The sequence below is a fragment of the Parasteatoda tepidariorum genome, chromosome 1 (assembly GCF_043381705.1).
Source record: "Parasteatoda tepidariorum isolate YZ-2023 chromosome 1, CAS_Ptep_4.0, whole genome shotgun sequence".
Taxonomy (NCBI): Eukaryota; Metazoa; Arthropoda; class Arachnida; order Araneae; family Theridiidae; genus Parasteatoda; species Parasteatoda tepidariorum.
In genome coordinates, this window is record NC_092204.1 from 25,250,260 (window position 1) to 25,267,242 (window position 16,983).

The 16,983-nt window shown below is 32.3% G+C and overlaps 1 protein-coding gene across 3 annotated transcripts in view; it reads right to left on the reverse strand.

Moving 5' to 3' along the window:
• Positions 1-16,983, reverse strand: part of LOC107448201 (cell adhesion molecule Dscam1) — a 233,495-nt gene that overhangs the window by 94,064 nt on the left and 122,448 nt on the right. For all 3 annotated transcript variants that reach the window (XR_006225556.2, XM_071177674.1, XM_043045821.2), the window contains exons 10-11: positions 9,398-9,685; positions 4,892-5,011 (exon numbers count right to left, since the gene is read on the reverse strand). Coding sequence is in view for 2 of the 3 variants with exons in the window: in XM_071177674.1 (XP_071033775.1) it covers positions 4,892-5,011; positions 9,398-9,685 (408 nt within the window). In the remaining variant the exon portion in view is untranslated. The remainder of the gene's footprint in view (positions 1-4,891; positions 5,012-9,397; positions 9,686-16,983) is intronic.

The following is a 16,983-nucleotide window of genomic DNA, read 5'->3' on the forward strand; positions in this document are numbered from 1 at the left end:
TATTTATTTATTATGATATATATATATATATATACTTCTTATATATATATATATTTGCTTGGCTATATTGATACAATATTAGAAAGCACTCCTTTTTGCAGATATAATCGTGTGAGCTGATGAAAAGATTATATCTTCTTTTTCTTCGGATGTTTATTCATTTTTTTAAAAAATAATTTTCGTCTTCTCTTTTTCATTATACTGTATTCTTTTGTATTTATGCATGTATATATATAATTTTAAAATAACAATCAACATGTTTCAAGCTTTCAAAAATTGGCGCCCATTTTCAAGATTTGGCAGACGTGATTTTAAAGATACAAAAGTGATTTGAAATATAAAAAATAAAGTTTATATTTCGTTTCCTATTATGCTTTTTCTTTACAATTTGTATATTTTTGAAGCTAATGAAGCTTTTAATTCAAACAATACTTTTCCGCTTCAGTTTCTTGGAATTATTTATTCATTTATTCCACTACTGTGTTTATTTTGCTTATATATTTAATTAAGTAACCTACTTCAATTCTGGTTAGAAAAATCTGACCATACTCGCAATTTCAGAATCCTATTTAAGTTTAAGAGAGTGAAATTTTAAAAATTATGGGCGATGACTTAAATTCACTTTATCTTAATTGTTTCGATTGATAACTTGTCTTCAGTCTCCACATCTAGTGACTTACACCACTCTTTCAACTTTCGAGTCACTACGCAAAACATTTTAAGTAAGTACATATGGCACCTACGAGACATTTTCAAATTTGTTTCTGAACGTATTAATTCTTCTTTTCATTACAAAAGACATTGAACATTCACCCATTTTCTAAAACATATGAATATCTGTTTCATTTTCAAAAGTAATCATAGATTTCAAAAGAGCAAAATCACTTAAATATAAGTGAAAGATATTGATTTCTGTGATGCATACTATCTAAAGTGTTTTCGGTTTACTTTCTTGAAAGATTGCCGAGAACTAGAAAGGCAAAGTTTACATTTGGCTAGCTTCCAACTCACTACCGGAACAATGGTATAAGTAAAATATTCCACTTTCTCTGTCTTGACTTATCTGGAATTTTTCATAACTTGCCGCAATCAAAGGGTTCGTTAAAGACTCCCCATTTTCGCAAACCCTGGACTCACAAATTTTACTCTTGAAACCTATCCAAACACAGTTAATTTCATAATTTTTCTCTTTTATCTTCCCTGGGATGTTCTTGTCCTGTATACATAATCATTTATTCATATGTTGGGCAACATCCAAATTCAATGTGATGGCCATGGTGGAAACGTTCAAAATACACATTCTAAAAGATGTTTTTGATTGCTGTACTTCTATTCAATGTCACTGCATTGTTCTAGAATAAATTAGCTTATTAGTGACAAGAACGCAATGTTTCTAAGGCTGAAGTGCAATAAAAAATATCGCATTTATTTTGTGAAATGTTTAGCTGTGTGAGCGTTTTCATTGTTTTCTGACTTGATTTATGCGAAAAGAATTTCCCTAAATTTCATAGAACATATTATTCTATAAAAAGAAACAATACTTCTTCTAGAAGAAAAACTTTAAAAAAGTAATCAAAGTTATCTGTCTTATATGGGATAGCTTTTCTTAATATAATAAACTTATTAAGAGCAAAAAGCAATACTTTCAAAAAAGAAATGCAACGTAAAAAAATATTTCATTTCTTCAGATAAATGTTTTAAATGTTAATTAAATCTTCAATTATTATTAATTATTATAATTGTTGATTATTATTATTATCACTTAATAATAATAATATTATTCATAAATTTTCAGTTACTGAATAAACATGGGATTTCCGGATTTTCCCTAGTTAACCTATGGACGAAGTGAAAAAAATTTTTCCTGCCTGAGAGTGACCCTTGAGATGGCATTTGTCATTTAAACGTTTTTAAGTGTGTTTAAAAAGTACTAAACTCATAAGTAAGGAATAGAAAATGCCTCACATAAAAGAGGTTAAGAAACAAATACATCTTACCTTTTATTATTTTTATCAATCGCAGTTGAATTAGATATTAATAAAATAAAAGATACAAACATAATATATTTTTCTTAAATTATCTTTGGGTTAACGATTTTCATTTCAGAGGGCAATAATTTTTAAATCCGTATATAATTATATCAAAATGTCTGAAAACAAATTCAAAAAATAAAAAATTATTTTTAAGTGGAGCAAAGTTTTGACCTTTGTATTGTCCTTAACTGTCGAAAAAAAGGCATTGATTATTCAGAGAAAATATGATCTTGTGTCTATTTTCCTACATTTTAATTTACAGAAAGTACTATTTTATTTTTTCAATTTTTAAGGTCCTATTTTAAACTTTCAAGACTGCATCTTTAGTATCTAGAAATCTTAACATTATTTCAAATCTTTTTTAAACATAAAACTTTTCTTGATTCTCTCTACACTTGGAAGTACAATGATAATTTTCTGCATTGAGTAAAGTGTAACTTCTTTTTAACCTGTAATTCACAGATCTATTAAAAAAACATTTTAACATAGAAATGTTAGAAAATGGTGTTAGTTATTTGTAGCATTCACGGGATTACTATGGTACTGTGTATTGGGCTTTTATATATTAGGATAGATTTTTCCAGCATAGCATTTTTTATCAATTGTAATTTCAAGAAAAACAATGTGTGATCCTCGCAAACATCCATACAAATTATAATGCGAAACTATGTTTTTAAATTTCTCTAAGTAAAAAGAAATTAGCACAAATCCTTGAAAGAAAAACATAATCGGTTTGGCACAAAATTCCTTTGTTTTCGTTAAGGAAGAATTTTCTTTAAGCTTTTTTAAAAGGAAAAAAAATTAAACCTCATGATTATTTTACTAAGTACAGCGAAATTTTGAAAAAACTGTGCAAAGATTTTTTTTTTTAAGAAATTGAACAGAAAATCTTTCTGTACGATTTTTCAGAAATCTTGCTTGAGTTTTGATAGATAGCGTGGTCTTTAGTAAAGTTTTTTTTACAATTATATATGATCCAATACCCTTAAGGAATTTCGTAAGAAAGTTAGATCTTTTTTAAAAGTTTTCCTTACAGAACATCTTTTGCTTCAAATCACAAGAATTAATGGTATTTTGGTAAAAAGGATAAAAAAGAATATTTTCGACAAAAATAAAAAAATATTTTTTCGAACTTAAGAGCTGATTTTTTACAATAGATATATTGTAAACAATTTCACTGTCACCTTTTTATTGAAGATAAGTTGCATGTTTACTATAAGTACCCTACCAAAATGCATTAGTTACAAATTAATATCTTAGTTACTTATTAACACTGCAGGGTGCGTCGCAGTTCTGTCCAGGGCTTGGAAGACTTATAACAAACAAAATATTACCAATACTTCAACAGATTTTACTACTGCATTTTTCCAGCAAACATTGTATTTTTGATGATGCGGCAGGTTTTAAGTGATGTCAAATTTTTGTCACATTTACTTAACAATGTCACTTAACGGGTCGGCCGGGATAGCCTGGTCGGTAGGGCGCTGAGCCCATGTTCGTGAGTTGGTGGGTTCGAACCCCGCCGGCTGAAGACTCCCCGTGTAGTAAAATGCGACTGATGCACGTTAAACCTGTCGAATCGCAAAGTCCTCCATGTTCCCATAACAAATCAATACCTCTGGGGGTACTGAATTGGAGATCGATCGTTCTCTGATTCAGGTCAAAATTACGATTTGTGGCTGAATGAATGGATGTATGAATGGGTCCGCCCTATAAACGGGTGCGACGAATGGGTGTGGCAGAAGTCGAATTCTTGGCCATAGATGGCGCCATTGGAAAACAAGAGCAATCGCACCCCTCTACCTAAACATGCATACGAAACCAACCAACCAACTTAACACGTCAAGATCAATGGTAACAGATTCATGATCTCGCGTCTTAATTCTGTTAAATCAAGTGGTTTAGGGGCACGGACACATAATCTTTGATGTAACATCAAAGATTATGTGTCCGTGACCCCTAAACCAAGTGATTTAACAGATTCATGATCTCGCGTCTTAATTCTGTTAAATCACGTGGTTTAGGGGGCACGGACACATAATCTTTGCTGTAACCTCATAAAAGAATCACTAATTGAAAATCACATAATATTTAATAAGTCCTCCAAGCCCCTGAGGAAATTGTGAAGTACGCAATTCTTCAAAATATACATAAATTATATATCTCGATCTTAGAAATTGATCGATAATGAAACTATAGTTTTGTTACTTATAGCCCCTTAAAGTTTCTGTTCTTTGCAACCAGCATCATTCAAAAAATGGTAACTGATGATTTTAACAATAGTTTATTAAATCTTTCGTTTATTACCTTTAAACTATTCATTTCATTCCGGATAAGGATTCATCAAATGCATCCTCCAATAAATACGCAACTATTTCAAGTATTTTAAATTCGAAAAGTTAATTTCAATTATGAGCGATAACTTTTAATACCATACGCAAGCTTTTTGATAATTAAATCATAAATTCCATTATTCAACTGAGAAGGGCTCGTAAACTGGAAAACGGTGAAAACCCGCCATAAGAATTCGTAACATCAACAATTGATTACATTTCTCATTTAATCTCCCCCACCAAAACGTTTGAAGAACGTCGTCATAACATTCCAACTTATTTATCAATGATAGAATAAATATGCGCATATTTCCGCTCTAATGGAAAACCCACCCCTGCCTCTGCCAATAGATTTTGGGTAATTTCATATGCACAGAAACTAGAACAATTCGAAGGTATTGATTGTTGAAAGGATACGGGCTCTGAAAAGCGATGGCGGGGAGTTCTGATAACGTTCAAATCCCTCATCGTGAAATTGTGCCATTGATGCATTTAGTAATTTCCATGCATAATACAGATACGAACCTCTAGCTTTTCTCCAGATAACGCTGGGTGTAGGAAATCCTTCAGCAGAACAATTCATCCAAGCGCTGCTGCCCAACACCGCTGACGTATTCATGGGTTCCGACAGCCATGTCGGGGGGACTGAAAATGTACACTTGCGGTTAATAATTTAATTTTAGTTTCAGAATTTCTCGCTATTTAATTTTAGACTGAATAATGCTTTAAATGATAGCTTCTAGAGTTACCACATAAAAATCGTTATGAGTACATACCTCTTTATACCAAGTTGTTTTATAACCGTCGTTGAACTGACGACGCAATTTTTGGGTTTACGGCTAAAAATGTTCAACGCCATATCCTTGTAATATTTAACCCAATCCAGAAGACAAGTGAACTTCTGGGTCAAGTATTGAGAGATATTTGTTATCGTGAAGGACTTTTTGATGGAACTAACCCGTTTTTCTGTTATTAGGAGAGGAAAATAACGAAAACCTCCCACGGCTAGCCTGACTATAGGGGATTATAGCCCATGATCCGTTTACCACTGAGGATATTTTACGTTGGCTGTGTGATTGGTGCGAGCTGGGTGCTGAATTCGTATCAACTAGTCATCGCTGGGATTCGAACCTGGTTCACACAATAAAGAGGTGCTTTGAATATTTTTTAAAATTTCTTTCACTTGTGTTTAAAAATTTTTTTAATAAAAATTGAATTGAGTCATGGTGTCTTGGAGGATAGAGTGCTCATCTCTCAAGGAGATGACCCGGGCTCAAATCCCAGCTAACTGTTGTTGGATACAAATTCCGAATCCCGCACCGATCGCAGTGCTTCCGTTAAATATCCTCAGTGGTAGACGGATCATGAGTTAGAATCCACTTGCCGTAAGGCTGACCGTGTAAGGTACGCAGCTTAAATCAAATGCAAATTTTATAAAAAGTCCCCCACGAAGGGGAATTTCTATCAATACTGGATCCAGCTGTTCTCTTGTCTTCGGGATTGGACTCAAAATTACAGAGCTATGAAGTTGAACATTGATAGTCGTAAACTCAAAATTTTCGATTCAACGACGGTTATCTGAGAAAAAAAAATCTTATATTGCGAAAACTACTTAACTTCACTCTTGTTTTCTAAAATTTTTCTTTACCATAGAAATGAACGTTTAAATAATGCTCAACACATTATAAGAAACCTTTCAAAAGAAATGCCCTCACATAATCAATAACAAGTTTTTTCAATCTTTTAAATTTTCAATTTTACGAAAAGTGGCTACTGTTAAAAATGCTAGATATGACTGATACCCAGTAGCAAACATACTTAATTTTGATCTGTATTTTTAAATATTTTTTTTTATTTCCAATGAGCTGCACAATCGGTCTTGCCGATGAGCAGACCTAGTGCGTTCGCCCGAGGTGGTATCCACTCTTTCAGGACCACCACAATGGGTGAGATACCGTTGGCCATGTTAATTTGGACGTCTAACTTCTGACGCACTAGATGGCAGCACCGAGACTGTATTTGGATGTTAAAATGCACTAGGAATTTAATTTTGCCGGAAATGCCAAGAGCCAATAAGGCACTCCAGGGATCTTTTACATGCCACATAATCATGCGACATGGCCGCTGAGGATTTTCTGCATCCCGAAAATCCTGTGTCTGGGTCGGGGATCGAACCCGCAGACTTGGGCTCAGAAGGCCGACGACAAACCAACTGCGCCACCCAGCCACTATATTTTTAAATATATTTTAAATGAAAATAGCTCAATTAAATAAAATTGTAATATAGATTCATTTTTATTTTAAAATTTAAAATTGGATGCGTTTATTGTATATATTTTTTAATAAAAAAAAGTATAAAAAAGGTAGTTACTTAAAAATAATTTATTGTAAAATATGATTATTAGGTGAGCCTTCCAGCTATTAGTCATTCTAAGGAGACTATTAACTGTTGTAAAGTATGCGTTCAAGGATTTGATTATAAACAATAATAGGGCTCAAGCAGATACGATAACAGCTAAAAAATTTCGAAATTCTCACATAACTTTTTTTTTCTTATCAAAATGTGATTTTCACACAAAAATTTAAAGGGAAATTGAACAATATTCTTAGCTTGAAAAATGGCAGTTCCGAGCCCCGAATTAAGTTATTAAATATAGCAAAAAGTCAAAGAATGCGAAAGTTTGAAAAAAATTAAAAACATGTTTTCAACTCACTTCATGTTAAAAAAAAGCTTCAATTAGAGTTGGAAATGTGAAAATAAAAATAATTGAAAGTCAAAATGTTTCGAGTTCTTGAAAATAGGCACCCATACTCAAGACGTGAATGAAGAAGACAAAACTTATTTGAAATAAATAAAAATTTTAAGAAAACCTGCTGAAAATGGGTAATGAAGATGAAAAACAAAACTAAAAAAACCATAGTAGTCTTGAGTGAAGTTTTTCTAGTTTTGTTTTACACCTTTATTTTTTATTGGCAAATTTACATTTCCTGTTTCAAATTACTTATGTTTTCCTCCTTCTCGTCAAGGACTGGGAGATCTATTTTGGAGAGCTGGAAACATGTCCACTTTTATTACAATCTTCATCTTTTTTTTAAGCAAATGAAATTTCCTATCATCAAGTATACAATTCCGATTCAGTTTCTTGGGCATATCCATTTAATAATTTAGACTTGTTTGACATCGCAATCTTTGTAAAGGAAATATACTTAAAGTTATAATAATATGCACAGCTTAAATTAATCTAGAGTCAAATACGCAGTTCCTCATCCAATAATGCTTTTCGATGATAATGCGCTAATATAGGAGGAACTCGCAGCGTCCGAAAATCAATTGGCCAAATTATATCATGCTTCATAATGACTCTAGTTCCGGTACCTTTGGACGGGATATTGAAATTTTGTATCTGTCAGGCTCTGTGCTCTGGGAATAAATACCGGAAAATTTCAATAAAATACCATTACCTTTATTATGAAGATACTTATTGCTTTAAGTAAGTTTTATTAGCTGAACTTATACTTATTGTAACATAAAACAATGAACAACTTTTCTTACGAGCAAATAAATTAAATCTATTTATGAAACAAAATTATTTAAAAATAAAACATTGAATTATGCTGCATTATATGTAAAACATATTGTTACACAATAAATTCTGTCTATTGTTGTTGTTGTTGTTAATTTACGTTGCACTAGAGCTGCACAATGGGCTATTGGCGACGGTCTGGGAAACATCCCGGAGGATGATCCAAAGTCATGACATCACAATTTTGATCCTCTGCGGAGGGGATGGCACCCCCGCTTCGGAAGCCCNTCAATCGTCATTTTTGTAAAAAATTAACATAAACTGTTCTTGTCCCTAAATCTTTGTTTATGTATGCTTCGTTTAAGTATGTTTATTTATGTATTTAGAACATAGTAGAATAAACTCACTCTGTTCCTTCTATGTGAATTTATTATTATTATCATTATTACAAATTCGAGAGGTCCCCGTTTCATACCTGTTTTATACCCTCCCAAAGTCCTACTGTTTTCCTCATTGTGGCGGGAGGATGACCCTGGGCGGAATGGGTGAAGTAGGTCGGGAGTTTACTCCTGGTAGGGCCACCCAAGGCTTGAAGGCCATTCCATTATGCTTAGCTAAATATCAGTAGGCGAAGGAGCCAAGACAGACTTCTACCTACTGGTGCCCCGGTCCTTGGACTAACTGAAGCTGCACATTCCCTCACCAATGACTTTGTTGACTTTTGATACGGATGCTGTTTTTTTTTCTCCACGGGAATGAAATGACCGATATTCTTGCTGAGGTGGGTTAAAGGATTACAACAACTCCCTCTTCCACACTTACTTTTTTGGAGTTATACTCTCGGGAAAAATCAAAAATCTCGGAGGAGTGGAAAACACCCCCAACCCAGAATTGGTGCAAGGGATCATAACCGGGTTTGTCCTTTGACCTCCCGTGCGACAAACGTACCCGGACTGTTCTATCAAGGCTTGCTATCGGTCACATCAAGTGCCTTACTTTCAACGAGGGCAGGAAAACCTTTGTAACCTGCACCAAGTGCCAAATAGGCTTCTCCTGAGCACAACTTGGATTGCATGGGTCTCTCTAAGGAGGATCTCTTTAGCAATCCTCTCCTAGTCTTCAACTTCCCTTCAGTTAACGAACTAGTGGATCTTGTCTGACTCCGTCAGACAGAGAGGATAAGCAGCAACATTAACACACTTTTCTGAAAATTACTTTAGATCACGCTTGTATCTTAAAATTTTTCTCTATTTTAGAAAAAAAATTATTCTTATGTTTACAATATTTTGACAAATGCTTCAAAAGAAACGCCTTACATTATAAATATTAATTGTTTGGTCATTCAAAATTTTGAAACTTTTGATATGAAGTGGTCGTAGGTCACAGGTGAAAGGTACAACTAGCCACTGCCCAGTAGTAAAATTTCATAATTTGGCTCAATAGCAGTTACAATGATGTTTCAAACTTATAATGCTGTCATGAATTATATAGATGGTATATTACTTACCATTTACAACAAGCTGGGATGTAATGTTGGTAGATGTAGCGGCATTTGTAGCAATGCAAGTATAAGCACCTCTGTCACTAGCTTTTATTCTCCGAAACTGAATGATGGAAGAATCTTCCAGCAGTTGGACTGTAACTTTACCGGTTGGAACAAATGGTTTACCATTTTGGAGCCATTTGAATCGAATGGGTGGATCACCTTTCGTTACGCTGCAGATGATTTTTGCTCTCTCCCCCTCATTAGCTGTTATAGTGTCCGGAAAATACTGAGAGTCTATAACAGGTGCGACTAAAATTTTGTAAAATAGAAAAAGAAAGCAAATTAAGCATGGAGAATTCGTTAAATATTATTATAGTATTTAATTATTACTTAATGCATTCGAAAATATTATTTAAGTGTGCGAAAAAAACGCTCTTATTTCCAAAGAGTAATAGTTTATTAATTTCTTTTTATATTAGTATGTAATAAAACAATTGCCGACCGGCCTGTGTAGGAGGCAAGGAACTGTCCTTGCATCTGAAAGGTCCTGGGTTCGAATCCCGGGCAGGGCATGGATGTTACTTTCTCTCTCTGTGTGTTCTATGTAATTCCTCCTTTGTGTGTGAATGTGACCCGCCCTATAAACGGGTTCTGGTGGTATGAATGGCGTGGCAGAAGTCGAATTCCTGGCCATAGATGGTGCCACTGAAAAACAAGAACAATCGCACCCCCACTGCCTAAACAGGCATACGGCAACAGAAGCAAAACATGTAATAGTATTTTTTGTTTACTTATTTTGTTAACAAAATAAAATTATTCCCTTATAAAGATGTGTATTACTCCAAAAAATAACAGTTTATTCATTTCTAGTTGTATTAGTATGTAATATAATAACTAACCGTACTTTTTTCGTTAATTTTTTTAAGCAGAGCAAAATTATTTCTTTCGTTATTTTGTTAACAAAATAAAATTATTCCCTTATAAAGATGTGTATTACTCCAAAAAATAACAGTTTATTTATTTCTAGTTGTATTAGTATGTAATATAATAACTAATCGTACTTTTTTCGTTTATTTTTTTAAACAGAACAAAATTATTTATTTATGGAGACATTTATTGCTTGTGTATTGGAGATGTGTATACTTCAATGAATTTTTTAATTAATACAGGTTAGTTTACGTACAATCCTGTGATTTAAAAAATTATTTTAGTATTTTTATCGATACAATTTGATTGATCTAAAAACAGTATTCTTTACTTTTAGTATTTTTTGTATTTAGTATTTTTTTTAACAAAACAAAGTTATTGTCTTATAAAGATGTGTATTACTCCAAAGAATAATAGTTTATTCATTTCTAGTTGTACTGGTATGTAATAAAATAACTAATCGTACTTTTTTCGTTTATTTTTTTTTAACAAAACAAAATTATTTCTTTATGGAGATATATATTGCTTGTGTATTAGAGATGTGTATACTTCAATGAATTTTAAATTAATACAGGTTAGTTTACGTCAAATCCTGTAATTTAAAAAAAATTACTTTAGCATTTTCATAGACACAAATTGATTAATCTGAAAACATTAGAGATTCACTTTTTATTTCTGCAAAATATATATATATATGAAAAAGTATTGATGCATTTTTCTTAAATTCTGCCGTATTTTGATCAGTTTATAATCTATACATTTTTACAACGATGTAATTAAAACATTTCTTTTAAGCAGCAAAAAATAAATAAATAGCAATTATATTTAAAGCTCTAATGTATTGTTAACAGATTGTGTCGTTTAACTTAGACAATCGTTTAACTTTTCAGATCGTTTTTGTCGTTTAACTTTTCAGAATTTAACCATATGCAGTACATTTTATATCTACTGAAAAAATTTAAAATTCATCACATATTTATTCTTACGTATTTAATAGTAATTAATAAAAATGATAAAGCCTCTTAAATGTTTATGAAGATAAAAAAGTTTGGGCTTCAGTTTTTTAATAAATGGAATTTATTTACATATTTTTTTTATAAACAAATAAATAACACAACAAATGTGTTTTTTGTAAGTTCTAAAAATAATATCTTTAAAACAGATATGAAATAAATTAAGGCCTTAAGAATTTGTTTAGATTTAAAAAACTATCTTATTTTTATAAATGTCAACGAAATTACACGTTAATAAACGAGTGCAATCCCTCAATCATTCCAAATTTGAGTTCATTTTCCACAGAGCAATCATCCCCAAATATTTATCTATCAAACCCAAACTAGCATTAATCATTTGAATATCTTTTCGTTTCTAATTCACCGAAATCCTTTTCATTCCACAAGAAAATGACTCAACAGATCCTAGAATTCGAAACTCCCTCTCGGAAATCAACACGTTCTATTCACACATCCCATTCCAGAAATGTCATGGATTAATTCTTGTTCCATCCTCCCCCTTACATTCTATTCTGTATAGACCTCTTTAAAGATAAACTTCCAATGTACATTTCCTCCAAATAAACATACTCCGAATAATAAATGGCCCCTGTCATCGGGTGCCTGGTAAGTTTGCCGTATAGGGCCGGCCCTGGATGTTGATGGACTGGCCTGAAACAACGTAAAGCGATTTGGTCACGCACGTTTGTTTAGAAATTTATAGTCACACGCAACCGTAGATCAAGTGGTTGTATTAAACTTTTGTACCGATTGCTAAACAACGTTTGATTGGTGGAGTTAATTTCGAAACAAATATTTTACTTGCGTATCGACCAGTAATGACTTAGTATAGTTAACTGTAGTTACTTAATAGAGTCTTATCAGGTTGTTTTAACTTTTTACTTGAATTTCGATTAGTTTTCGTCAATGGTTAAGAAAGTTCATTATTGCGTTATGAAAAAGGCATATAAGGAATTATATACCTTTTAGGTACATAAGGAATCTTACAGAAAACTTGAATTGTTAGAATATATTTTTTATCGTGATCATTCAAAAATCATAAATTCATATAAATTCATAAATTATTTAAACTAGTGGGCTGCGCCCCCTGCTTGCTAACGCTCGCCAATCCCCGAAAATTGCTACGCAATCTTATATCGTTTGGTTCGCAAACCAAGCTCGCTTCGCTCGCTGCTAACTTAGGTACATTGCAAATGCACAAAATTCTAAGAATTCAAAACAATTATTCAAATCCATATTACAACTTTTTTTTTAAAATTACATCTTTTTAGTAAATACTAAGCCATTAAAATAAATTTGAATTCAAATAAATGACATGTAATTCGTTAAACCTCTTAGAAATGCGCTATAGTATAAAATCTTAAAGCGTAACAGCATGACTGAGACTCATTTTTCAATGAATAACTAATAACAATAATAAAACAAATAAACTCGTGATATAAATCAAAAATCGTCAAATTAATTCGCACTATATAAATTCGTGAAAAAGAGCGCTTTCCTCAAAATACTAAAATAGAGATCTATCGACAAAGACTAGTCACTTCTGCCTAGCTTATTAGTATGAGATTGCGCAGCTGATAAGGTGAATTTCGGAAGAGATCACATTTGGTGAGAATGCTCTCTCTGGTTATTTCAGTTTCCGTTCCTAAGAGCGCAATATGTTGAGCCACCTCAGTTAGATTTGGCAAGTGACATTTTTAGCGGCAATCATTGGTCGATTTTCTAGCGTTGCCATTCGGGTAGTTGTAATGAGGCTTCTTTTGTCGCCGTGTGAGAGAAATATATATATAGATACTAGGGTGCTAAGCCCCCTGTTCGCTAACGCTCAACAACTCTAATGATTGCTTCGCAATAACTGCTGCTTCTCAGCGATAATTGCTGTTGCTCATAAATCAGTTGAAATTATTCAATTAAAAGTATATGTACTAAAATGAAAACTTGCACCTCGAATTTCCACGTTCAAATATTTCAATCATGATATTATAAAAATCTATAAGTGGACGTAAATAATTTTTCAGAGTAATCATTTTTTTGAAATAACATTTAAAATAACATTTAAAACTAGAAATATATTGTTATAATAAATTTGGTGTGTTCGTAACTGTAATTTAATATTTTTGCTTACCAAACGGATGAATGTATTTTAAATACAATTTTTGAATTCTCCACTTTGTGCCATGAAACTGAAAGTTAAGTTCTAAATAATTTAACGTAACTCTTTAACCCTAATTCATAATAATATATTAATATGTTAGAATATAACGATTAGTAATTTTCCCCAAAAAATAATAGTTGTAAAACTGTTAATAAGATCAGACACCCGATTTAAATAACTTTATCGAAAAATTTAACGTAGAATTAAATTATTCTAATAATAATTTAAGGCCTTAAGGCCAATCGCATTCGGTGGCTGGGACACCTTTATAGATCTGAAGACCAAAACCCTGCAAAAAAAGTAACCTTTTTTAAACCAGAAGGTACAAGAAAAACGGACCGCCCACCGACTCCGTGGCTGGACGCAGTTGAGAGGGACCTAAAGATAATAGAAATAACTAACTGGAAGGCCACGGCACAGAATAGATCAAGATGGCAAAAACTTATTGGGACGGCCTTGGCCTGTCATAGGCTGTAGTGCCCAATAATAATAATAACTAGTGGGCTGCGCCCCTTGCTCGCTAACGCTCGCCAACCCCCGAAAATTGCTACGCAATCTTATATGGTTTGCTTCACAAACAAAGCTCGCTTCGCTCGGTACTAACTTAGGTACATTGCAAATGCACACAATTCTAAGAATTCAAAACAATCATTCAAATCAATCTTTTTAGTAAATACCAAGTCATTAAAATAAATTTATCAAAAATTGTCAAATAAATTTGTAATATATAAATTCGTGAAAAAGAGCGCTTTCGACAAAATACTAAAATAGAGATCTATCGACAAAGACTACTCACTTCTGCCTATCTTAATAGTATGAGATTGCCGCAGCTGATAGGGTGAATTTCGGAAGAAATTCAGTTTCCGTTTCTAAAAGTGCTATATGTTGAGCCACCTCAGCTAGATTTGGCAATTGACATTTTTAGCGGCAATCATTGGTCGATTTTCTAGCGCTGCCATTCGGAGAGTTGTAATGTGGCTTTTTTGTCGCCGTGTAAGAGAAATATATATATAGATAATAATAAAAAACAATCCCAATCAAACAAAATCAAAAACGTAATAATTACAGTACAGGTAATTCTAACCTTTAAATTAGGGAAACAAAAATATTTATCGGAAAACAATAACTGTATGACTAATATCAATTTTATGCTGATGACAACCAAAGCAATATAAAAATTAATAGGGGAAAACTGTATTCTGACATGTTATTTTTCAGCAAATAAGAAATTGTATTGAGAATAATGGAAAACTGTGACACCATCATAAGATAGTACGAAATAATTATCAAAGATGTTTCACCCTAAAAACATTTTTTACTAGTACCTTATTAACGATGCACTAGAGCTGCTCAAAGGGCTATTGATGACAGTCTAAAAAAGGGGGTGATCCGAAGACATTCCATCTCAATTTCGATCCTCTGAAGAGGGTATGGCTCCCCCGTTTGGGTAACCAGACGATTTGAGCGCGAAGTCGAGCACTTTACGGTAGAAAAATTTAACGAGAACCGACACCGGACAACCTCGGTCCCTTTGCAAAATGATAGAAGTGATTTGTCACCCGTTAACTGATTGCAGCCAATGATGTTTGACATCGGTGATCTAATGGGAACCAGGTTTTAAAGATTAGTCAACTGCGGTTTGATGTTTTATGTGTTAAAACGCAATTTTAATGGTTGAACAAACACATTTACAATACATTAAAATTAGGATATTCTTCTTTTATTCTGGAGTAAGTCAATTCTATTTTTTTACATAATAATTTTCCTATTCTATTTTTATTTGTTTATTTATTTATTTTTACTTATTTCGGGAAAAGAGGCGTCTTGTTTGTTTTGTTTCAAAATAAATAACAACTTTTGAGTTTACTTACGTTAGACTAACCGAAAAGAAAGTATTAATGATAAGCGTAAAGTCCTTGAAAAACCAAGTACAAAACATAGTTTTTTCCAATAAACATACCTTTTTTTCGCAAGATTTGGATTTTTTAACCAGAAATGCGGAGTTTAACTGTCTATTAGGAATATGTAACTCATTCAAAAGTTTTGTCAATAGTACAATCAAAAGTTTGGACTCGTATAATATTTATTTCTTTTTGTTACATTTCTAGAAACTATTATTTAAAAACTTTTTTTACCCAATTTGTTTATTCGATGCTAAAAAAACTGAAATTAGCGGAAAATTCGAAGTTATAAAACAAATTTCAATCCATAAGAAAAGTTATTATTTAAGGAGATGCAAAAAATTATAACTTATGTTTTATACTTACGAAATTAAATAATAAAACATCTGAACATATATTAAAAATTATTTCAACCACAGAAATATCCTTAAAAAAGCAATTTTTTCTTTATCATATCATATTATTTTATCATATATGTTCTATAAATATAACGAGAACCATAATATATAAAAAAAACATACGATTAAATATCGGACCTTTTTTTTAAAGATTATAAATCCAACACAAGAAAAATTTGAAAAAATTAAATTTGAAGATCAGCTCATAAGAAATACAATCAGTAGATAAAAAGTTATTTATACTTTCTTTCTCATCTTTTGAAGTCAGTCATTTGTGTTTAGTTTGATTTATTGCAGATGTATTTAGACGGCTATAAGTTTTTTCCCCTCTTCTCTAATCTTAGTTTATTTGTCAGTTTTGATTATTACTTTTCAAATTTCTTGATTTTGTATAGCAATCACTGCCTTAATTTGAAACGCAAAACTGCGACATCGATGCTGAAGATATTTATTTGTCAAAGCAAGGTGGAATCTTTTCAAGTAGCATGAAATATCTTCGGCTTCATTCCGAGAATTTTTTTAAGTCTTTTGGCTTCACATTTGCAAGTTCATCAGATTAACTACTACTACAATGCGTACTATGTTATGAGATCTTGACAAACGATGCCATGAAGCAGACAAAACAGCAGAGACGCATTAATTCTAAACATGAAGCTGATTTATGCTGAGTCAGGTGATATAAGAGAAAAATGATTCGAGAGCGTTAGTTCATCGCCTTATTATTGCTGCAGCTTGATGAAAACTCAGTTATTACGTATAAATCAGTATTTCTGTATTTCAGTGCAACATTGGATATAGTGACATAAGATATAGTGAAGGACATACTACTTATCGGAAATGCAATTTCCGATAAGTAGTATGTATACATAGCTGCTGATGAAATATTTAACATCTTAAACGAGTTCATGACTCTTCATAATGTAGACAGGATGAAATGTATCGGCATAAGCACATATGGAGCTTAATCAATGAATGGAGACATTTCAAGATTACCAGCTCGAATTGAAGCGATTTAGCCCTCAGCTACAAGGAATCATTGCTTCTTATATCGAGAATCCCTGGTTTCTAGTAAAATATCAGAAATTCTAAAACGGATCCTAAGTGACTCGGTTGCAATAACGAACTTCATTAAAAGTAAACTACTGAATTCTGAGCTTTTGAGCAACTTCGTAAAATATGGATAGTGATCACTACCAAATTTTACTCCACAGGG